Source organism: Squalius cephalus, assembly GCF_949319135.1.
Source record: "Squalius cephalus genome assembly, chromosome: 10".
In the NCBI taxonomy this organism is placed as follows: Eukaryota; Metazoa; Chordata; class Actinopteri; order Cypriniformes; family Leuciscidae; genus Squalius; species Squalius cephalus.
Genome location: NC_137131.1, coordinates 33,431,954 through 33,455,775, shown reverse-complemented (window position 1 = coordinate 33,455,775; position 23,822 = coordinate 33,431,954). Strand labels below are relative to the sequence as shown.

The 23,822-nt window shown below is 39.3% G+C and overlaps 1 protein-coding gene across 6 annotated transcripts in view; it reads right to left on the bottom strand.

Annotated features, from left to right (window-relative positions):
• The window catches only part of col18a1b (collagen type XVIII alpha 1 chain b), a 130,632-nt gene that overhangs the window by 12,075 nt on the left and 94,735 nt on the right, over window positions 1-23,822 (bottom strand). For 5 of the 6 annotated variants that reach the window (XM_079883343.1, XM_079883338.1, XM_079883339.1 and 2 more), the window contains exons 8-33: window positions 23,673-23,756; window positions 21,380-21,412; window positions 19,608-19,751; window positions 19,461-19,514; window positions 19,327-19,371; window positions 18,869-18,937; window positions 17,080-17,199; window positions 16,867-16,935; window positions 16,744-16,770; window positions 16,556-16,654; window positions 16,436-16,471; window positions 16,145-16,228; window positions 15,990-16,022; window positions 15,773-15,808; window positions 15,388-15,447; window positions 10,583-10,660; window positions 10,445-10,480; window positions 10,293-10,346; window positions 9,143-9,214; window positions 8,994-9,059; window positions 8,875-8,908; window positions 5,544-5,597; window positions 5,375-5,409; window positions 5,161-5,274; window positions 4,897-5,053; window positions 4,626-4,690 (exon numbers count right to left, since the gene is read on the bottom strand). In XM_079883343.1, coding sequence (XP_079739469.1) covers window positions 4,626-4,690; window positions 4,897-5,053; window positions 5,161-5,274; window positions 5,375-5,409; window positions 5,544-5,597; window positions 8,875-8,908; window positions 8,994-9,059; window positions 9,143-9,214; window positions 10,293-10,346; window positions 10,445-10,480; window positions 10,583-10,660; window positions 15,388-15,447; window positions 15,773-15,808; window positions 15,990-16,022; window positions 16,145-16,228; window positions 16,436-16,471; window positions 16,556-16,654; window positions 16,744-16,770; window positions 16,867-16,935; window positions 17,080-17,199; window positions 18,869-18,937; window positions 19,327-19,371; window positions 19,461-19,514; window positions 19,608-19,751; window positions 21,380-21,412; window positions 23,673-23,756 — 1,758 coding nt within the window. The remainder of the gene's footprint in view (window positions 1-4,625; window positions 4,691-4,896; window positions 5,054-5,160; window positions 5,275-5,374; window positions 5,410-5,543; window positions 5,598-8,874; window positions 8,909-8,993; window positions 9,060-9,142; window positions 9,215-10,292; window positions 10,347-10,444; window positions 10,481-10,582; window positions 10,661-15,387; window positions 15,448-15,772; window positions 15,809-15,989; window positions 16,023-16,144; window positions 16,229-16,435; window positions 16,472-16,555; window positions 16,655-16,743; window positions 16,771-16,866; window positions 16,936-17,079; window positions 17,200-18,868; window positions 18,938-19,326; window positions 19,372-19,460; window positions 19,515-19,607; window positions 19,752-21,379; window positions 21,413-23,672; window positions 23,757-23,822) is intronic. The other variant, XM_079883340.1, reaches the window with a different exon arrangement.

Sequence of the window (23,822 nt, the reverse complement as noted above, 5' to 3'; positions counted from 1 at the left end):
TTTAATAAAGAGTCCTGTGCCCGCTCCCCTGCGTTCACACTCTGCTATAAACACTCACGCGCGCTCTCTCAGCGCAATCCGGCCGGTCACTGCTATCAGCGAGTCCCCGTCTCGCAGCACTGTCTCAGCGCCACTGCAGGTCCCTCGTCCCGCGCTATGCAGCGGGCAGGACTCAGAGGCCATTCGACCCCTAGCTATGAGTGCGAATGCATGGAAAGCTATTCCGGGTGTGTCGACATGGGTGCTGGACACGGTAATACAGGGCTATTCGCTACAGTTCAGTCGTCGGCCTCCGCGCTTTCAAGCCCGGACCGAAATGAAAGTGAACGCAGAAGCAGCCCATCTGCTTCATGCAGAAATAGCGAAGCTGCTACGAAAAAAAAAAGAAAAAAAAAAAAAAAAAAAAAAAAAAAAAGGCGATAGAGAGAGTTCCTCCTTCTCTGACCGAGGCGGGCTTTTACAGCCGTTATTTCCTCGTGCCCAAAAAGGACGGTGGGCTCAGACCCATATTAGATCTGAGACATTTGAACAGGGCTCTCATGAGACGGCCGTTCAAAATGCTTACGACCAGGCAGATCCTCGCGCTAATTCGCCCGAGGGACTGGTTCATATCTCTCGATCTGAAAGACTAGCGCAGTCAAAAGAGGAACTCATCTCTCACAAGATAGCGCTTCTCAGTCATCTGGAAAGCCTGGGTCTTTCGGTGAACTGGGCCAAGAGCTCACTTATCCCCAGTCAGTCAATTTCCTTCCTAGGAATAGAACTGGACTCGGTGGCGATGACGGCCAGGCTGTCAGAACAGCGCGCGCGCTGTGTTCGACACCTCGCCGCATCCTTCCAAAAGGGCAGATACCTCCCTCTGAAACGTTTCCAGAAGCTGTTAGGCCATATGGCATCAGCCGCAGCGGTCCTACAGCTGGGTTTACTTCGAATGCGCCCGCTTCAATGCTGGCTGAAATCGAAAATACCCCGCGGAGCGTGGGTTTCGGGCAGCGCTCAAGTCAGCGTGACTCAGGTCTGTGTCTCAGCCCTGCAGCCCTGGCTAGCGCCCGAATGGTACCGACAGGGAGTGACAATGGGAGTCATCTCACACCGCAAAGTGGTCTCGACAGACGCGTCCAACATGGGTTGGGGAGCGCTTTACGGGGGCAGACCAATCTGCGGCCCCTGGTCGGGCCCAGAGCGGAACCTCCATATAAACTGTCTGGAGATGTTAGCGGTCGAGAAGGCTTTGAAGCATTTTCTCCCATACTTGCGGGGACACCACGTGCTAGTTCGCTCAGACAACATGTCAGTGGTGTCCTACGTGAACCGCCAGGGCGGACTCAGATCCAGAGCCCTGCGCGCTCTAACAGAACGCCTTTTGGTCTGGGCTCAGGGCTCGCTGCGCTCGCTGAGAGCCGCGCACGTGCCCGGGCACCTGAACGACGACCCGGACAAACTGTCCAGGGACAATGTTACCCCAGGGGAATGGGCGTTACACAGCCAGACGGTACAGACGTTGTGGCGCCGCTTCGGCGAAGCGAAATTGGACCTTTTTGCCACAAGCGAGAACGCTCAGTGCAAAAGGTTCTTTTCGAAGAGCAAGGATGCGCTGGCCCAAGTTTGGCCCAGTGTCCCGTTGTACGCTTTCCCCCCGATCTCAATGCTGCCTCAGGTATTAGCAAAGATCAGGGAAACGCGCTGCGCAGTGCTCCTCATAGCCCCGCACTGGGAGAACCAACCCTGGTTCCCGGAGCTGGTGAGCCTGTCAGACACAGCCCCGTGGCCGATTCCGGCGAGGAGAGACCGTCTCTCTCAAGCCCGAGGGTCAATTCTGCATCCCCATCCAGAGCGCTGGTCTCTGCATGCGTGGGTAATCAACGAATATTCGCTGATCTGCCAGAAGGGGTAGTTAACACAACCTCGCAGTCCAGAGCCCCCTCGACGAGGCGGCTCTATGCGTCTAAATGGTCAGTGTTTAACAAATGGTGTGCAGGGAAGAGTTTGAACTCTCAGTCCTGTGGGGTTCCACAGGTTCTGAACTTCCTCCAAGAGCTCTTGGACGCGGGCAGGTCCCCCTCCACGCTCAAGGTGTATGTTGCGGCGATTGCTGCGTTCGCCGACTCGGCGCGCGGCCGCGCACTAGGAAGAAACAAACTCATTACCCGTTTCCTGCGAGGCGCCAGGAGGCTGAACCCTCCGCGGCCACCTTCGGTTCCGATATGGGATCTGTCTTTGGTCCTGGAGGCCCTTAAAGCTTTTCCCTTCGAGCCGTTAGACTCTGTGGGTCTCTAATACCTCACTTTCAAAACCGTTTTTCTGCTGGCCCTCGCCTCAGTAAAACGTGTGGGTGACTTGCATGCGCTATCAGTTAGCGCGTCGTGTCTCGAGTTTGGACCTAACGACTCGTTAGTCATTCTCAAACCTAGACATGGCTATGTCCCTAAAGTGTTGGGTACTCCTTTCAGAGCACAGGTTATCTCCCTCTCAGCCCTGCCGCCGGCAGCCAGCGAGGTCGATAATAACCTCCTTTGCCCTGTCAGGGCGTTAAGGCTTTATATTACGCGCTCTGCAGCCTTCAGGCTCTCAGAGCAGCTCTTTGTTTCGTTTGGTGGGCACACCAAGGGTCTCGCCGCCTCGAAACAGACGCTATCCAGATGGATAGTGGACGCTATTGCGACAGCATACGCGTCCAAAGACCTGCAGTGCCCTCTGGGCATACGGGCTCATTCCACCAGAGGCGTTGCCTCATCGTGGGCATGGTCCAGTGGGATTTCCATTTATGACATTTGTACGGCAGCAGGCTGGGCCTCCCCGTCTACATTTGTTAGGTTTTATAACCTGGAAGTTCCCGCCCTGCAGGCTAAACTTCTTGCAGTCTAAAATCATGTTCATGCCCTGCTCTTCGCAGGCTGGATATTAGATTTGACTCTTCTGGTCGAGCCGCACTTTCAGGGAAAGCTTTTATATACAGACCGGCTGCGCCGCTCTGTTTCTCCCTACGGGTGCTTATGTACATGTGTTGGCCCGCATTGCTGGCCACCTCTCTCCCCACTCTTCACTCCCCGGGTCCCCTCCCCCTGGAGTTGTGTGTGGATGCATGGCGCGCACGGCGTTGACAAAGGGTTCCCGTAGCGTAAGTTCCTTACGCAATACGAGAGAACCTCTCGTAAGAGAACGATACTCGGTTACTCACGTAACCTCGGTTCTCTCTAGAGAGGGAACGAGTATTGCGTTCCCTGCCGTGCTTGCGCCTCGAGCTCATGTCGCTTCATTCGACAGAAACCAGAGAATTAAGCCTCCGTGCCCTGTTTTTATACGCTCTGACGTCGCCCCTTCTGGCGGGCTGTGACGCGCGAGGGCGCGCGCACCCTGATTGGGCGTGACGTCACGCGGGGCTCACTGGTAGGCTTAAGCAGTTGCCGCGCGGCAGCCAATGAGCACGCAGTATTGCCCGCTCTAGCTCTGCTGTGCTGCCTGCTGCACTGCGTTGACAAATTATGAAAAATTAAGGATAATTTTTTGGCTTCAGTATCTCGAGAAAAGATGACTTTTCCCGTAGCGTAAGTTCCTTACGCAATACTCGTTCCCTCTCTAGAGAGAACCGAGGTTACGTGAGTAACCGAGTATCGTTTTCCAAGTTAGTTTATTATCTATTGTAACTCCTAAAATGTTTATTTCAGAGACGTTTTCAATTTGTATCCCATCTATATCAATCATCTTTTTCGGTTTTGTTTTATAATTACCAAATAATATGGCTTTAGTTTTATTTAAGTTTAAAGATAATTCATTGCTATCCATCCATTTTTAATATTCCTTAGTTCAGTATTTACAACATTAATAACCTTATCATAATTGTCATTAGAAAATGTCGGTGTCATCTGCAAACAAAACACGTTAAATATATCATTGATGTACAAGTTGAATAATTTAGGGCCCAATACTGACCCCTGGGTGACACCGCAAGAAATTACACGACAGTTAGATGAGGACTCACCCATCTGCACATATTGTATTCTGTCCCTTAAGTAGCTTTTTGCCCAGTTTCCAGCCACCCCTCATATCCCATACCTTTCTAGTTTCTTGAGCAGTATTGCGTGATTGATAGTGTCAAAGGCTTTTTTCAGATCAATAAATATTCCAATGATAATTTTTTTATTGTCCAATGCATTTGATAATTCTTCTGTTGCATCAATTATAGCCATTGATGTAGATCTTTTGCTTCTGAATCCATATTGACTTTCATTAATCAGTTTATATTTAATTAATTAATAATTAATCGAGTATTAAATATTTTTTCTAAGATTTTTGAAAATTGAGGAAGCAATGAAATTGGTCTATAATTGGTAAAATTATGTTTATTTCCATTTGTGAATAGTGGAATAACTTTTGCAATTTTCATTTTCTTGGGAACACAGCCATTTAGAAGTGACAGATTACATATGTGCATTAGAGGTGTTTTGATGTCATTTCTAACTTTTTTTAATAGTGCCATATTGATGTAGTGACAGTCCATAGAATAATTATTTTTGGACTTTTGGACAATAACCATTACTTCTCACTACCTGCTGAAAGAAAGATAAGTGATGTTTACATCAGTGTGCCTACTGACAGCAAGCAGTGTTTCTGTGGTGAAAACTCACCCGAGATAAATGTCCAGGGGGTCCAGGAGGCCCAGGTGGTCCAGGTGGCCCAGGAATACTGATTGCTAAAGGATCAAGTTGTTAAAATGAAAAAGTTGTTTTTTATTTATTTATGAGCTTTTGCATTTAATGGACAGGACAGCAAGAGAGAAGACTGGAAAAGGGAGAGACAAGAAATGAGATCAGGACATGAAGCAGGTCAGATTCAAATCTGCATCCCTGGGAACCCAAAATATATTTTATGTGTTGAGTAGCAGTGTGGATTCCTTACTTTGTGTGGGTCTGTATGCTCCTGGCAGCAATGATCCTGGTGGTCCAGGTGGACCTGGTGGGCCAGGACTACCTGGGCGACCCTCATAACCAATTCCTGGGGCTCCAGAAGGCCCAGGGGGACCTGGAGGTCCACTAATAGATTCACCTCTAGGGCCCTATAGCGAAATTAACATTTAGTCAAGTAAGCCACTTTAGACGATAAGAAGAAACAAAGGTAAACTCAGAATCTGAGAGGAATCATTTCATGTCTGTGCTATGTCACCGGTGGTCCAGGTCTTCCAGGTGGACCTTGTAATCCACCATGACGAGGGTCGTAGAAACCTCCTCCTGGTTCTCCCTTCTCCCCTTTAGGACCACGCTCACCTTTCATCTCATGCTACAGCGTAACATATTACATAATACAGTACATTTACCATGTATTTTCAGCAAAACAGTACTACATGTAAACAGAAAACGTGTGTAAAGGAACATCATACCTTAAACGTATAAATGTCAAAGGTGGTAGTGAGACCTACGGCAGATAACGATGACAGTCACGTCATGATAGATGAAGTCATGTTCACATTTCACAGTAAAAAAAAAAGAAGATAATATTCACTTCTCTGAATATCCTATAAAAAGTGTGGGTGCTTCAATAAATCATACCTGGCAAGCCAGGGATGCCAGATGCTCCTCTTTCACCCTTGTCCCCTTTGATAGCTGAAGTAATGAAATTTGAGATATATTTACATCTATTCAGTTAGCAGCTGTTCCAAAAGCAACTTACACATTCTTCAGAAGATTTACATTCCTTTGGAATAAGAGCATACTGATTCATCACAAACAACTATTCTTAAATTCTTAAATACATATTCATGCAGTGGCGTGCAGGGGGGGGGGGGGGGGGGGGGGGGAGGGGGAGGGGGAGGGGGCAGCAGTTATGTACTGCTGCTATGCTATGTACGCAGCAGTTCGCTGCGAGTCTTCAAACTGCACGGGCAGCAGCTAATACGGTAAAGTTACATTTATCATACCATGCTACTGTAAAAGTTGCGGCAGCATGTGAGTTATGCTTAACAATCATAAAAGTATAATTTCAGCCGCATTCTGAGTCTGACAATGTCATTCGTTTTTATCCAAGGCCAGTGCTATTAGCTTGGGGAAATACATGAAAGGAAATTTTAAGTCCATGTCCAGCTCTAAATTGTAAGGAATTTATATCTTTGATTTCATAGTACACTTAACAATAAGGTTCATTTGTTTATTATTCAGATTAACTAACATTAACTAATCATGAGCAAAACATTTGTTAGGCTACTGTAGGCATTTGTTAATCTTAGTTAATAATAATACAACTTTTAATTGTTTGATCATGTTACGTCACAGTCTGTGCATTAACTAATGTTAACAATTACAACTTTTGATTTTAATAATGTTTTAGTAAATGCTGAAATTAATATTAACTAAGATTAATAAATGGTGTAGAAGTGCAGTTCATTATTAGTTCATGTTGTTAACAAATTTAACTAATGAAACCTTATTGTAAAGCATTACTGATTTCATGATAGCTAACACTTTAATGACATCAACATAACTAAACATGAATTCCTCATAATTACCTACTTGATTCTCTGTTTTGTTTGGTAAAGTAAATAATATTTAGTAATATTATCATCATTTCCCTATTTTTGTTTGATGTGTTATGCATTCTAATTGTATCAACATCTTTTCATTGGTAATGAAGAGAGGCTCTCTGACCTACTGCTGCTATACTATGGAGCTTAAAATATGACAATATGATTTGAATTTGAATTGTGTAAATTTGAATTATTTACAAGTGAAATCTAATAAAATTGAATTTTAGGTGGTAGTTTAAATAGTTCTGAATTTGATTTTTTTTAAACGAATATTGAACATTTGAAATTTAACAAATTGAAATGTTTTTATGGCTGAATTTTATAGACATGTATTTTCAAACAGCTATTTTTTTTGTTCTGAATTCTTATACTGCAAATATTCAGTTTAAAAAAATACAGTTTCAAGTTTTCAAGATGAAGAAATTCGGAACTTCAAATTCAGTTTTCTAAAATTCAGTCTCAAAAATTCAGATCTTACAGAAAGTAGGTCAAGAGTAAAGGATCTCAGATAAGTCGAACAGAGCATTTTGGCTGCACTGCAGTAGTTTTCTGCCGCAAACGCGGTGGTGGTTCAAGAGAATCCGTGTATTTTTCGTTCAGTCGTTTTTTTTTTTTTTTAATATTAAGAGTAGAAAAATGAGAAAACAGCTTGAGTATTAGATTTCTAATATTCTAGTAATAATAGTCCGCTGCTGCAGTTGCACGGAGCTTACAAAACTTAACGTGTGTATTGCAACTAGGCTACATTTCATTTTCTCATCAAACTAGACTAACGAATGGCTCGGTACAACAGAAGAGCCTAGACAGGGCTTTCTCTCTGTGTAGACCAGCAGTTGGTCTGAATTTGCTATAAACATACTGTAGCCTAGTCACATTTTATCACATTTTGGTTGACTGTGTTTCATTTTGATAATGAGCAGTCTGCGATATGAAGCAACGCCAGAACTGATACTATGTTGTGTGCGAGCGCCATCACTTGGATTTGTTCCACTCCTGGGAAATAACTTTGTTAATACTCTGTTATTTATAGTCATACAGATAATATGACATCATTTGAAACAGTAAAATGTATATTTTTATTTGTGTACATTCAAAATGACTACAAAATATCATGCCATTGAAAAATAAATAAAACAACATGACGCGCTGCTTTAGCGCGTCTCGGTCTCTTTAGATCTTTCTGGCGCTCACCAAAAATGAACCAAAATTCAGCGAATAGCCTTCTTGGCGCGCCTACTTTTGAAAGTTAACATTTAGATTATTTAACGTTAAATGCATTATGCCTGAGTCACTTTGGAATAAATCACAGCATGTTTCATGATAAAATGTGACTAGGCTACAGTATAGGTTTATAGCAAATTCAGACCAACTGCTGGTCTACACAGAGAGAAAGCCCTGTCTAGGCTCTTCGGTTGTACCGAGCCATTCGTTAGTCTAGTTTGATGAGAAAATGAAATGTAGCCTAGTTGCAATACACACGTTAAGTTTTGTAAGCTCCGTGCAACTGCAGCAGCGGACTATTATTACTAGAATATTAGAAATCTAATACTCAAGCTATTTTCTCATTTTTCTACTCTTAATATTAAATAAAAAAACGACTGAGCAAAAGATACACGGATTCTCTTGAACCACCACCGCGTTTGCGGCAGAAAACTACTGCAGTGCAGCCAAAATGCTCTGTTCGACTTATCTGAGATCCCTGTGGATGACCTGTGACCTACTTTCTGTAAGATCTGAATTTTTGAGTTTGAATTTTTGAGACTGAATTTTAGAAAACTGAATTTGAAGTTCCAAATTTCTTCATCTTGATTGAAAACTTGAATCTGTATATTTTTAAACTGAATATTTGCAGTATAAGAATTCAGAACAAAAAAACTAGCTGTTTGAAAGTACATGTCTATAAAATTCAGCCATAAAAACATTTCAATTTGTTCAATTTCAAATGTTCAATATTTGTTTTAAACTAGAAACTATTTAATAACTATTTAATTTAATAGAACTATTTAAACTACCACCTAAAATTCAATTTTATTAGATTTCACTTGTAAATAATTCAAATTTACACAATTCAAATTCAAATCATATTGTCATATTTTAAGCTCCATACTCTCCATCGAGCGAGATATTCCAAATAATTGTGAGGAAGTCATTAAAATATATAAAAACACAACAGACAGACGGGTACTGCTTTAAATACAGGTGATTTATTTAAAAAATAAATGTTTTTAAAAAAAGTGCCCTTTTTGGTCCTTCCTCCCCTGCCCCGGAGGAGGTCTGTGCACGCCACTGTATTCATGTTATACTAAACTGGAATGTGATATGGATTGGAAAATGACAAATCAGATTCATTCTCAACTCACCAAAGGGAAACCTTGACCTGCCATCATCATAACCCTTAAAGTAGATCACATTAAAAACTGTGAGCCAGTACACATGCTATTTTTATAGCAAATAAACCTACAAGATATTCATTACTCACATTAAATCTTTCCACAGAAGCTGGAGTTCCAGGAGGACCAGGTGGCCCAGGTGGACCAGGGGGTCCCTAAAATCAGTTTGAAATCTATAGTATATAGTATATGTACTTCTATAGTAACAATTAAAACCAAATACATAGTAATTTTTTACCTGATAGCCATTACCATATCCTCCACCTGAATCACCTTTTGCCCCCTTTTTTCCATTTAGACCAGGTCGACCCTTTTTGATTAAGAATATTGTGAAGAATCAAGAATATACCAAATTATTCAAATGATCAAAAACTGATTAAGAAATATAATATTATAAAAATGCATTTAAAATATAGTTGCAAACAACAAAGTTTATTAGACCAATGGGCAATAGTTAGAGCCATTTTTATGTTTGTCTTTTATGGTGCTTATATTTTCACATGTACACAAAAATTATGTCACTGTGTTATAGGCAATTTAAGTTACTTACTTAAAAGTGGCCATGCCCATTAATTTTTTTTTTTTTTTCCGGCCATGACCATGCTGAATTTCAGTTAAACATGATAACTATTCATAATGGGACTGCATAGAATTTTTGTGTTAGTAATGAGAGGGATTTGGGACCGTTCTACTAAGTTTTGGCAAATTTACATTCTCTGATTATTAAACCATTATGTGTTGACTTTCTAGCAGCTACCTATTTTAACTACTACTAAACTACTACTGTTTACACTACAGTGTACCTGTGTATCACACTTTTCAGACTTTTTATCTATTATTTATTTTCATTAATACTTTTTGGGAATTGCTTACTCTCACTTACAACAAAACCAACTAACATTTAAATCTCTTAATAGAATAATACAGACCAATATTTAAATTGCTTAATTGCCTTTGAAAACTTATACATGTGCCCGAGTCACTGCGGCCCTGATTTGTCTGTTAAACAACACTATAAATAGAATATAGCTAGATCTTAATCCAGAGGAGCACTCGTATCATCAATATATATCGTTATGTTGCCCAGACCTAAATCTTACTGTTTGGTAAAGCAAATAACAGTATGTAATGTAAAGCTGTAAAGCTGCGTTGAAACAATGTGTATTCTAGAAAGCACTTTACAAATAAATTTCACTTGACCAGTTGAAATATAAAAAAGTTAGACAGCATGAGATTAATCATTTATTATTAACTAACCCTAAACCATTCCCTAATCCTAAACTAAATTCATGTAGTTAATTAATATTGCTCTTTCAAAAATGTTTTTTCAGAAAATGTAAAATTGCAGAAAATGTAGATGATTTTGATTCAGCATGAGAGATACTCACTGATCTGCCTGGTAATCCTATTTCACCTTTTGGTCCAGGTGGTCCTACTGGTCCCTAATGAGTGAAAATATATCAGCATATCTATAACAATCATCATTATATTTCTCAATTGGTCCATGGTGCAGGTAAACAAATTCCTCAGCAAGACTCACCACAGGTCCCTCTTGTCCTGGAAGTCCTGGCTCGGCCTAAAACAGAGAGTAGCTACATTAATTGTCTAACAATGCTATGGTTGTTTAGTAGTTCTGTTCTAAACAAATCCATCTGAATGACAGCTGCAGATTTCTCACCAGCTGTCCAGCCAGCCCTCCCATATAAATTGGGCTACCACTGGAGTCATAGATTAGACCAGGTTCACCCTTCTGACCCTAAAAAAAAGAACAAAATGTAATGTTAAAAAAAAGTATAAAAAAAAATGCTTGTTGTATAAAGATAGCATCTTCTAAACATTACTAAAACCAGAGCCGGATTGCTGTTGACCGCTGTCCTGGTTTTTTAAAAATCTTTCTAACTACAGTATAATGATAACTACACAGAGGAACATATTGTTTTTTTCTAGCTGATGAATGATAAAAGCATTTACAGTCAATAACCTAAAAATGAAAATTCTATTATCATTCTGTTAACTTTTACCAATTAAAATTTTGTAATTCCAATCTCAAATGCTCTTTTTTATGACCATGTTTTTGAAAAAGAAAATGAAAAAGACTTAAAATCTGAAAAGACTCTAAATCAATATTCACAACTGCCAAATTTTCTATATATTGTGATCATTATGATCTCTACTTGTAATAATTGCTTTAATGAGCTCATTGTTTCTGCCTAAATTAATACATGTTAGCTAACTACAGGATTTGTATTTTCTTAGAACTGTACATTTTTCTTGAACTGTACAATGTCCTGTACATATGGACATTACTTGGACACAGTCACATCTGATAACAGACTACTCTAAATTGTAATTTCTGTAAGACTAGCTTTGAAGCCATATGTATTGTAAAAAGTGCTACACAAATAAATTAATTTAATTGAAATGAACTTTAAATGCACATATATAGATCAAGGGAATCAAATTTCCCTTTCAAGGGAACTCGCGCTGCGTCGAGATTGACGCTATGGGAACGCTCTGCGTGATTGCGTTGTGAAGCACGTGTGAAATCAGTCCCATGGCGTATAGGCGGGTGACATCAAGGCAGGAAGCTATAAGCGCACCCAGACCAAACATTGTCAGCTTCTGTGCCTTCAGCAAGCGCTCTGTGTGAAATTGTCTGTCTATTTATTGTTGTTTGTCCATAATAGCAAATATCATTTTGGATTGTGTGTTTTTCCCTGCCCTCGCTACATTATGAATGGGAATGTTGTTTGTTTGGGAGTGTGGAGCACGCATGTCATCTCTAGTAAAAGGGGGCTGACAGTGTTCATTCATAAATTCCCGACGTGTAAGATATGCACTATCGAGAGTTTAAACTCTGCTCCTGTTGACTTTCTTTCAGAGGGAATAAAGTCAATAAAGATTCTTTGGCTTGGATCTCGTGTTTGCCGAGGCAGCGCGTAGATTATGGGTCTGCAATAAAGATTCTTTGACTCGGTCTCGGATCTCGCGTATGCTGAGGCAGCGCGTAGATTACGGGGCTGCAATAAGAATCTAGTGGCTCGGATCTCACATTAGCTGAGGCAATGTGTAGATTACCGGTCCGCAATAGGCTATATGCGTAGGGAACTGAGCAAACAGGAATTTCCTTCTCTCTCTTTTTCCTGTGATTGTGTGCAAACTAATTAATTATTTATTATTTTTGGTTCTTTTTGTGTTTGAGATTATAATATGAATATTCAGCCTGTCATTCAGGCCATGTATTCTTGTCTGCTTGTGTCTTGGCTGCATTTAATTGAGAAATTAAATGCAAATATTTGTCTGGCTTTGTAAGTTATATGTCTGTATGAAAATATATTCAGCCTTTCACCCAGACCGAGTTTTCTGTCTGGTTGATTTTGGCTGCATTTAATTTTGAGGAATTAAATGTTAAATAAGTCTACTCATCTGATTTTGATGTCTGTATTTCTACACTATATTCAGCTTTTTGTGCAGACCGTTTTTACTTGTCTGGTTGACATTTGGCTGCATTTAAGAAATTAAATAATATATATACTCATCTGATCTTTGAGGAGTTAGATGTCTGTATTAATATACTATTCAGCATTTCATCCGGACCGTGTTTAGTTGTCTGGTTGATCTTTGGCTGCATTTAATTCTGAGAAAATAAATGGTGAAATTCCTGGGGGGAAATGGATAACACCTCATTATACGGTGCCCATCTCCCTTCGAGCCCTCAGGGGCCGTTCTGCCAACCCCACCACCTTGTGTGCTTTGGGGCACAGCGGTCTCCAGCGAGTTATAGTCTCAGTGTCTGACTCGCAGGAGGAGGTTTTAAGAGGGGTCAGTTTCGGTTGTTTCCTTAACCCTCTACGCACACCTTGGAAATAGAATCACCATTGGCTAGTCATTTTTTTTAGTTACTCACCAGACTGATATTCTATTATATACTACACCATATATATATATATATATATATATATATATATATATATATATATATATATACATATATGTGATTCCACCAAATCAGCTTATCTTGGTAAAATGACACAGCTTTTTAAATATCTGAAGGTACACTCTTAACATCAGTCAATCAAGCATTATATTATGATTATGATATTCAAGCACTATTTAATGATATAACTTTAGTAATTAGAACTAAAACTTGGTCACCATGTAAGAATGCATATTTGTAATTTTAACTGAACTTAGGACTGGTGGTGGTGCTTAAAATATTGTTTGTCATTCAGTGTTTCTGTAAAAAAAAAAAAGATAATAGTAATAGATAATTGTAATTATTATTAAAAGATAGTAATACTAACAATTCTACTAATAATAATAACAATATACAGCGCACTAAGGATTGATGAGCAGATGGGTTCATGAACATTAATCATATTGTCAGCGTTCACTCAAACTAATTTGTTGAAATCAGAACAGGGATGAGTGCCAGCCAATAAGAATGCCGTTTGCCCATTACTTCCGTCCACTCCCGGCATATTTTCTGCTTGTTCTTAAAAGCTGAATAATTCCAATGAACTCCATTATATTGACAGGAAAATACAACAAAGAATATCGTTTACACGTAGCGTGTCGATTCTGTGTGGTATGTAAGACACACTCACACTCTCTCTATCTCTATCTCTCTCTCTCTCTCTCTCTCTCTCTCTCTCTCTCTCTCTCTCTCTCTCTCTCTCTCTCTCTCTTTAAGTGTGTGTGAGAAACACAGCGCTCTCAGCAAAGCGACGGCGAGTCGTGTACCTTCACAATAGAGTTTACAGTACGTCAAATACAGATCTGCTGCACATAGAAATAGTATGAAAGCATGAAATAGTAGATCGATTGACGACTTGAAACTCTATCTGTGTGTGAAAATATATCTCTGCTAAACTTATACTTGGCCTCTAATACACACATTGGCAAGTAAAATCTAAGAATATATTAGCCAATGGCTACTGATAGATATTATTTAGTTGCCCAAAATGAAGATTTAGTCGCATATGTGAGTGATTCACTTGCATTGTAGAGGGTTTTTCCTGCCGGTCATCTGTTTCAGTGCACCGGATTGGCTTCTCGAGCTATGCTAGTCTAACCAGTCTCAAGATTCTGGTTGCTTTAGTTGTCTCAGCCAAAGTTGTCTTGGGGTAAGACAAATCTGAGGACCGTCATTATCTAAAAAAAAAAGGCTTCGGCGAAGGGTCCTGACGCCAATGGTGGCAGACCTCTGAGGGCAGTCCCCTCTGGGGGAGGAAGTGGTTAACACCTCATTGTACGGTGCCAGTTTCCCTCTGGTGCCCTCAGTGGGCCGTTCTGCCAACCCCGCCACCTCGTGTGCTTCGGGGTGCAGTGGTGTCCGGTGAGCCCATATCTCAGTGTCTGCCTGGAAACGTAGCGGTGCAGGGATGCTCGCCCCCCTCTGAGGAGGGTCTAAGAGCAATCAGTTTGGCTGTTCCCTGCCAGTTCACCACTTCAGTACATCAAATTGGTTACTCGAGTAACACCTAAGACCAGCCTTGAGAGACTGGTTCCCTCAATTCTGCCAAACATATGTAGGTTTTGAAAATGAACCAGACCCAAATGAATCTTTCAGACTAATCAAAAAGCAGAATTTCATAGAAACTCCGGATCAACATGCAGGAATCTAAATCAGACAATCTGCCATTTGAGACCTCATTCAGTCTGAGCAAACTAACAAACCCCCCCTCAGCTAAATACTTTATGGCCATACAAGCTTATAAAGATGAGCCTAGCTGAAGGAAGAACGTGTCAACATTAGGCAGTTAACCCAAGACTAATGGTTAAAAGTACGAGACATTGTGATCAGCGCAAGGAAAACCACAAAGATAACACCAGAGGTTGTTTGATCGTGGTGCATTGGATCAGGAGTAGTATGGTGGCTTTGTAAGCCTTATAATAGGGGTATCCCTACAAGAAGTGTGTGATGCGGCAGGCTGGTCCTTTCCCCACACATTCGTCAGGTTTACAACCTAGATTTGGGCTTCACCCCTGGGTCCCAGGTGATTCTGTCTTTGTTGTGCTCGCCTGATTTATAGACGTTCCCATAGCGTCAATCCCGACGTAGCGTGAGTTCCCTTGAAAGGGAACGCCTCTGTTACGACTGTAACCTCGGAGCGAGACGCTGCGTCACCCTCTATGCCTGTGATGGACTTGCTTCGGCCTGACAATCAGAAGCTGACAATGTTTGGTCTGGGTGCGCTTTATAGCTTCCTACCATGACGTCACCCGCCTATATTGCCATTGCTATACCGCCATTGGACTGATTTCACACATGCTTCCTGATGCAATCACGCAGAGCCTTCCCATAGCGTCAATCTTGACGCAGCACGAGTTCCCTCTTAAGGGAAACAAGGTTACAGTCGAAACCAAGGCGTTTTTTTATTCAAACAAGCTCAGTATTTGTACATCAGAATTTCTGGAACCCTGTAGTATTCTGTTACTTCAGGTTGTATATGTTCTGACAGAAGGGGAAAAACAGATTACCTTGATAGAGTCTCCTGGTAGCCCAGGTTCGCCCCGATCACCTTTTGGACCCATTGGTCCCTTTAAAAACATATATATATATATATAAAAAAAACAGTTCATATAAAACATTTCTCTCTTCTCACAGAAAGTTTCAGTTTGGCCCAACTGACTTTTTATTTTCAAAGCTTGCCCAAAGTAATCCACACCTTTGATTGTGATCTTTTAAAGTTTATAACCGTTAGAATAAGAAAAATGACTCTAGGTGAGGATAATAACACCAGCTGTGGTAGAAATGGATGTTATCCAAAATATAAAATACAAGTGATTTACCAAACACTTATTTTACAGCACACAGCTTACTAGATTTACAACAAAATTATAAGTTAGACATTAAAAAACTTACAGGAAATCCTGCCTGACCAGCTATACCAGGTTCTCCCTAATAAAACAAGGACAAAAACACAATGCTTGGAGTGTGATTCCATATGCAATATAATGCAGTAAAGATATGTAAATAGCAAATCAGAATTACCTGGGACATTCAATATTGAACAGCATGCAGTTTAAATATTCATGTTATGGAAGAGCTATTATAATTAATATTTATTAATGCCTTTCACCTGTGGTCCAGGAATTCCATATTCTTCCTTCTTCTGAAATTAAATGTTATTTAGATCATTTAGCATCAGAACTGCAAAATTGTGAAGGATTAGTAAAGTGTTATGTAGAGTTATACAAAGTCATTTGAGGGTTTATCTTTTTTGATAACACTTACACTGCCATTAATATAGATAATTTTTCCTTGAGGACCTGGTGGCCCTGGCGGTCCTGGAGGCCCTGGAACACGACCAGGATCACCCTAAACATAAATATAGATATTGTTATTATTATTATTATTATTATTATTATACAGTTGTTGCCTAGATCCACAGACAATTTGCAGTGTTAAACTGGATACGACTGTTGAGCACCTCTGCTGAGAGATGAGAAAAACAGCAATAGAGATTCTACACCTAGCATTAAAAAGTGTCCTCAAATCATAATTATTTTAGAAATTAACACTCACTTTGTCACCTTTCCATCCTCTTTCCCCCTTTAGCCCCTGTCAAATTGAAAGATTTATTTTTTTAAAAGTTACAATTTTGACATTGAAAGCTGATCTTCAAGCTAGTCAACTTTCACTCACTATTTTTCCTGGAAAGCCATCTAACCCTGGGATTCCCTCTCGTCCTCTTTGACCTTCATCGCCTTTCTGGCCTGGAATACCTGGGAAACCAGGTGTGCCCTGCAGAGTTTAAAGATAACTGACTTTGGTCCTGAGTAGATTATAATTTGGCAACATGGATTTCACATTATCAACTGTCAAAATCTCACCGGTAGTCCAGGTATCCCCTGAGGCCCCTTCAGAGAAAAAATAAAAAGAATAAACAGGTATAAGGTGGGATATACACTGTGGTGCTGTGCTGTGATGATAATGTAACAGCAGTGCACAGTTACCTGTGGACCTGGTGGGCCCATGACTCCTGGAATGTATTGAAGAGCAACTTCTTTTTCTTTCCCATCAGTCTGAAAAAACACAAAAAGTGGATATGGCAGATCATGTGTTAAGCCCCCAGGTGGCACAAAGTCCTGTGTGACTGCACAGCTCTTGTGATGGTCCTGAGATCAAAGGTTTAGATGGTGCTGAACTTAAAAAATTAAGTAACTTACAGTAATTCGGAATGCGTGTCCAGGGGGTCCAGGGGGCCCTGGAGGTCCTTGAGGTCCCATGGGCCCAGGCAGCCCAGCCAGACCTTCCTGCCCTAGGATCCCTGATGAACCCTGTGGACCCTGCAGAGAAGGAAATGGGGTGGGAGGATTTATGACTTGTACAAAGGTATTCTTAAAAAGTGAGTCAATTGACTTGAAGTTCAGTCATGAAACTGGTCATTGATAGGTAATATGCCAGCCAATGTCCTTATGTGTACAACAGGGCCTGTGTTACATGCATGTTCAGTTTGGGTTTGCTTTCACTGAGTTCTATCCCTGTTTTGCCTGCTTGTGTTCCCTTGTTAGTTTCCTTGGCTGTTAATTAGTGCCATGCACCTGTTTCTGTTCAGTCGATTACCCTCCCAGAGTAGTTAAGCCTTGAGTTTTGTCTGTTATTTGTTCGGTGTTGTGAGTTTTACGTTGTTGATAGTTGTCCTGAGTATTCTTGTTCTGGATTATTGGATTAAAGACTGTTTTTTTTTTTTTCATATTCTCCTGTGTCGTTTCACTTCACTGAAGCAACACATGACACTGTGATATATAGATCCTCATATCCTCTTGTTAAGTCATGACTTATCGAATATTGTTTTTGGGTTAAGCCTCCACTTCATTTCAATAGAGAATACTGTTCTAACAGCTGTTTATGAGCACCGTTTATTTATAGCACACATTTAAGCTAAGCTTTTAAAAAATCATGGTCACTGCATCCCAGACACCAACATTTTAACTATTTATAAAAAAAGATTTTGCTTTAGAGATAAAGTTTAGGATCACGATTTTTTTGGTAGTATTACGGATCACCATAAGTGTATATCAGAACTGTTTGTTGTTTGCGTTCTTATAGAAATGGTGGTGCATGATGTCAGACTTAACAAGTAGACTATAATTTTCAGGAATATGGTATATTAAACAACCTGAGAACAGATAAAACCATCTATTACACTCTGGTTCATGGTTTTACTTTGAAATCAACATCCCTTAGCAGCTAAACATTGAAATTTCGACATAATGAAGCCTCACTTAAAGGAATAGTTCACTTTAAAATGAAAATTCTGTCATCATATACTCACCCTCATGTTGTTTCAAACCTGTATAAATTTCTTTCTTCTGCTGAACAGAAAGGAAGATATTTAGAAGAATGTCAGTAACCAGGCAGTTTCTGGGTCCCATTGACTTCCATAGTAGGAAAAAAATATACTATGGAAGTCAGAAATTCAGAAGAAAGAAATTCATACAGGTTTGAAACAACATGAGGGTGAGTATATGATGACAGAATTTTCATTTTAAAGTGAACTATTCCTTTAAGTAAAATCATATGACTTGGCCAATCTGCAAAGCTGATCTGGTTGTAAACAAATGATTTGTAAAGAAGATCTAGTCCGCTAAGACCAAATACACTAAACTGCCATATCCATTGCCATGCTAAAATTTATTCAGAGAGTTATCATGACTGAACTACAGTAAATATCATTCAAGAAAACAGTGTAATGCAGGTTATGTGCACAGTCCTCAATTGTCTCAGTGTTGTGAAAATGTATGACAAGGACAAGCAAGCCTCACACAATAAGAGATAAGAACAGAGTCAAACAATAAGGTAAGTCTGAAATGTTTGATTCACTCGCACTCACTAAAAAATATTTGACTATGAAAAGTTGTCTTTAGTGAGCTAATGACTTTAATTCATTAGTAAAGTTCTTGTGACACCACACCCAGTGCAGTTAGTTTGTTGTCATGCATGACTTTAAGATACCTGTGTCCCACTAGTCTCCCAGGAAGGAAACCAATTGGAAAAAAAAGAGAAAGCAGAGGAGGAGCTTTGCTAAAGGGAGAAAAACATACTGTAGTTTAACTTCCCAATGGAAAAGGCTTCTGACATATGTGAATGTCTGATTGTATATGAAGAGTTCAGATGCAAAAGCCTCTAAGTGCCATCTGAAATTTTCTTCTAGAATGATCATTTTTATCAAGCTTGTATATTTAAGTTCAGTAATTTCACTTAAATGACAATTAATAGGTAATTTGCATTGCCATTTAAGTGAAATTACTGAACTTAAATATACAAGCTTGATAAAAATTATCATTCTAGAAGAAAATTTCAGATGGCATTTATAGGCTTTTGCATCTGAACTCTTATATGTCATATCTCAGTATTCTGTGATCAAATCTTAAAATCCGATTAATTAAATATGTTAGCATCACTTGTTTTACCTTTCCCTCTGCAACTCCAGGCAAGCCAAGCTCACCACAGTCTCCCTAAAAAAAAAAAGAGAGAAGAAAAAAATATGTTGCTGTCTTTAATTTTACTATTAGGCATATGGAAATAATTGTAAGATTTATTTTACCTTTTGGCCTGGGGGACCAGGAGGACCAGGTTTTCCCGGTCGACCTGGGGGCCCCTGAGTCATAAAAAACAGAATAAACAGCAAGATAAACAAAATTCTAACAAAGGTTTTAAAATGCATGGGATTAATGAGGGGAGGATTTCTTACAGGACGCCCAGTGGACCCATTTTGTCTCGGAGGACCAGTGGGGCCAATTTCAGTGGACTCTAATTCTGATCCAATTCCCCAGTCTGGCCCTGGGGGCCCAGGGGGCCCAGGAGGCCCAGGTGGACCAGAAGGACAACATAAGTCCTGAAAAGATGAGAACATACTGAAATATAACTGCAAAATGCAATTAAAGAGCCAAACGTAACATCAGCAGATCTGCTGAATTTATTAGAACACAGAATCCAAAATGGTGATTAAATAAAAAAAAAATTAAAACTACTTAATACTTTTGCATAGTAGGGGTGAGCGGGACACAAACGAACGCGGGGGGTTAGTTATCACACATGGTTTAAATACTTCCACAAATGCTAGCATGATGAAACTTAGTGTATTTAATAGTTGCCATATCGACAATATAGAAAAAAAAAATGTGCAAAAATTCAGAAATCTTTAGGAGATATCACTGAGCATTTATTTAACATTTATTTAGCATTTAATAGCAAAAGTAAATTGCTTAAGTTATTTTTTCATCTGTATTTTTTGTGTTTATTTAAAATTAGACAAATCTGACAGTATTTAAATCTCCAGTCTGTTATTTAGCAGTTTAGATATCCAACTGATATTCAGATGAAGAAATCATCTTTTTTTGTTTTGTTGTGCAAAACGTTTTGTTGTGCCTGTATCCAACTAGATATTCACTAACTAGCAGAATATACTAACCAAGATTAAATTCCAGTTGCGCAGATAGGGTGCATTGTAACACTGCATTACAATGTGCCCCGCTCTTAGAACTATGCTATTCTATACAGTTACCAATATAATTGGCATGATCAACTTTTATGAATTTCTGTTGAGAAACCATGGGGGAAAATGCGAATAAAGGCTGAGAGGAAGAACCTGAACATTTAGAAAATATTATTTCACGAAATTTACAGCATTTGTACTGGCTCGTCTAATTATCTCCTGTTCTGTGAGAGCTGTGAGTGGAGGGAGGGGAGTGTTTTGTTCAGCTCTGTGTTTTTCTGAATGTCTGATTAAGTTTCTTCATCTGTTTTGTTGTGCCTGTATTGTTTTGACCAATGCTGTATAGCTGTGTTTTGCATTGTGTTCATTGTCAAACTCCAAAATGATTTCATTTTGAATTTCTAAAAAAATGCAATTTTATATGAAAAAAAAGAAGAGAATAATTGTATTTTATTGACAAAATATTTTATTTTGTCATGTACAATGTGCCCCTCACATGTTACAATGTGCCCCACCTATCACTTATATCTCAATAAAGTAAAAGGTATACACTGTATTAATGAAACAAAGCCACATATTTCTAAAAGACATGTGCGAATTGAATGTGGAAAAAAAAAAGAAATACTCTGAACCCTAAGTAGATTTACACAAACTGAGAAAGTCAAAAAGCATTAGGTTGTGCCCAGCTCTCCCCATGACTTTTGACCAATAGGTGGTGCTGTCACCATATTGAAATAGTTTAGAAAGGGCATGGGAGGCAAAGGGACATGCACAGATTGTTAATATGCCAAAGTGTTGCCAAGATACAGCATCTTGCCATCAGATTTGTTGATGCTTTATATGAGAAGGGTTTAATGTCAGAAAGCCTATAATAACTTTTTGCCATCATGGTTAGAATATGATCTGAGACAAATTTGAAGACATGTACCTTAACTATACCATAACTACTTCTACTACTATTGATAATAATATCTATTTATAATATCCAATAATATCAAGTGTCAGATTAGCTGATTGCTAAAACATACCTGCAATCCAGAACCCTCCATATCTCCAAATGTCTAAAGAGAAAAGATTACAGTATAAAGCACATTTGTTTTAGCTCATTCATCGGGTGTCATGGTATTATGTGTAAAAATATGTTTGCTAATTTTCAGTAAAAGGAAACTCAAGAAAACAAAGCTTTTAAAACAAAAAACAAAAAAATAACAACAATGTTCACATCCTATTGTTGTCTATGTTTCTTTGTGTCAACAAAGTACCAAAATGTTGGTGAACAACACTTAAGCTTCTCTGCCATGAATTCAATCAGTAGGTTAAGTGAAAGACAAATGAGAGCACTAGGTGATCAATCTTTGACAGTCTCCCAAAATAAATGGCTGCTCAGTTTTCCCTATTTTTGAAGACATGAGGTGCATCACAATATGCTTACTTACAGTATGCACTATTCTATGCCATTTTGAAATAGTACTGTGTGGAATGTTGAACACTTCATGGGTTCAAATGTTTCAGCTTTAATTACGTAGTGGATGGTGAGCTAGTAAGCTCTGATGTTGAATGACAAAATAACCCTATAAAATTCATACACTACAAGGTTGAGTACATAAGTACATAGTGGATATGCGTCATTTGGGACACAACTCAGCTCTTTGTTCAGAAGACAGCTTTTTCATTAATTGTGCAAATGTGTGAACTGTTGGTTTTTAAACCACTCTTTTGAAAAAGGATTGCTACCTGATTCACTAAGAGATGCTGATATCTCATTAATTTAAAAAAAAGGGAAAGATTCAGAGGATTGTGGATCTTACAGGCCGATAGCACTGCTCAATTCTGATTTGAAACTGTTATCCAAAATACTTGCACTTAGATTAGAGCAGGTATTGCCAATATTAGTCTGTGAGGACCAGACTGGTTTTATTAAAGGAAGGAGTTCTAGCCACAATGTCAGAAGGCTTTTAAACATAATTATTATCTCACAGAATCAAAAACTTGACACTTTAGTTATTTCATTAGATGCCGAAAAGGCTTTTGATCGTGTTGAGTGGCCCTATTTAGTTTACACTTTGCAATAATTTGGGTTTGGAGATACGTTTTTGTGGTGGGTGCAGCTGCTCTATAATAAACCCTCATCTGCCGTCATCACTAACAGCATTAGATCTAAAACATTTCTTCTGGATAGAGGCACTAGGCAAGGCTGCCCACTTTCGCCATTATTGTTTGCCCTTGCCATTGAACCCTTGGCAGAAGCAATAAGATATGATTCGGTGATTAGAGGGGTTACAATAAATGACAGACAACATAAGATTTCACTTTATGCAGACGACATTCTGCTATTTTTGTCGGATGCAAATACATCAGTTCCACGATTATTAGATGTTATACACTTCTTTGGAGAATTTTCTGGTTATAAGATTAATTTAACAAAATCTGTTGCTTTACCATTGGGCAGTCTTACCTCGGAAACACAAATGCTTTCCTCTTTCCCTGTTAAATATTCCATGTCAGGTTTTACCTATCTAGGGCTTCATATAACCCCAAAATTCCAACTTTTATTTAAAAGTAACTTTGATCCTCTTTTGAAATAAATTCATAGTGATTTGCAGAGGTGGAATGCTCTTCCCGTATCTTTTTTGGGAAGAATTGCTATAATCAAAATGAGCATTTTACCTCGTTTAATATACCCCTTAATGATGCTGCCTATTTTACTTTCTAGCAAAGTTATTAAGGAGCTTAATGGATGGCTTTCTTGTTTTAAATGGAGTAAAAGGAAACCAAAGTTAAAAATGAGCAAACTAAAGCTCCCTAGTCGTAAGGGTGGACTAGATGTTCCCAATATCAGATTGTATCAGCTGGCGTGTCAGCTTCGTTTTGTGGCGGATTGGTTGAAGAATGATCCAGGTTCTATTTGGCTTGATCCTGAAGCCTCACAATCTCTGTGCCCTCTTCAGAATCTTTTGTTTGTTGTCAACCCTAAAAAGCTAAAAGTTCTATATGATAGCCCAATCGTATGGAACACTCTTAAAGCTTGGGCGCAGTCGCGCAAGTTAGAGGGTAGGTTTAATAAAAGACTCGGAGCACTTATATCTTAGTAAAAACGCACAGAACAAAAAGTGCGTCACACTTTACTGCGTACAGTAAAGTGCAGCTTGATAAATTAAACAGCTTGATAACTTAAACAGCTTTAACTGAAATACACACACGTTTAATATAATTATTCTGGTAAGAGTGTATTTTTCCAACAAAGCATTCAATGGATCATTCGGTTGTATGCACATTTTAAGTCCAAGCACACAGACCTACAATAGCAGTATTCATACTCACAGTCCTGTCTGAAATTGAGGGTCCAGGAGGTCCAGGCGGCCCTGGTGGACCTCTAGGGCCTTGATATCCTTCCCCTTTTTGTCCCTACAGATACAAAAAAGAATAAATGTTTTTTATTGGTCCATACAAAGACTGCAGTGAAAAAAATTA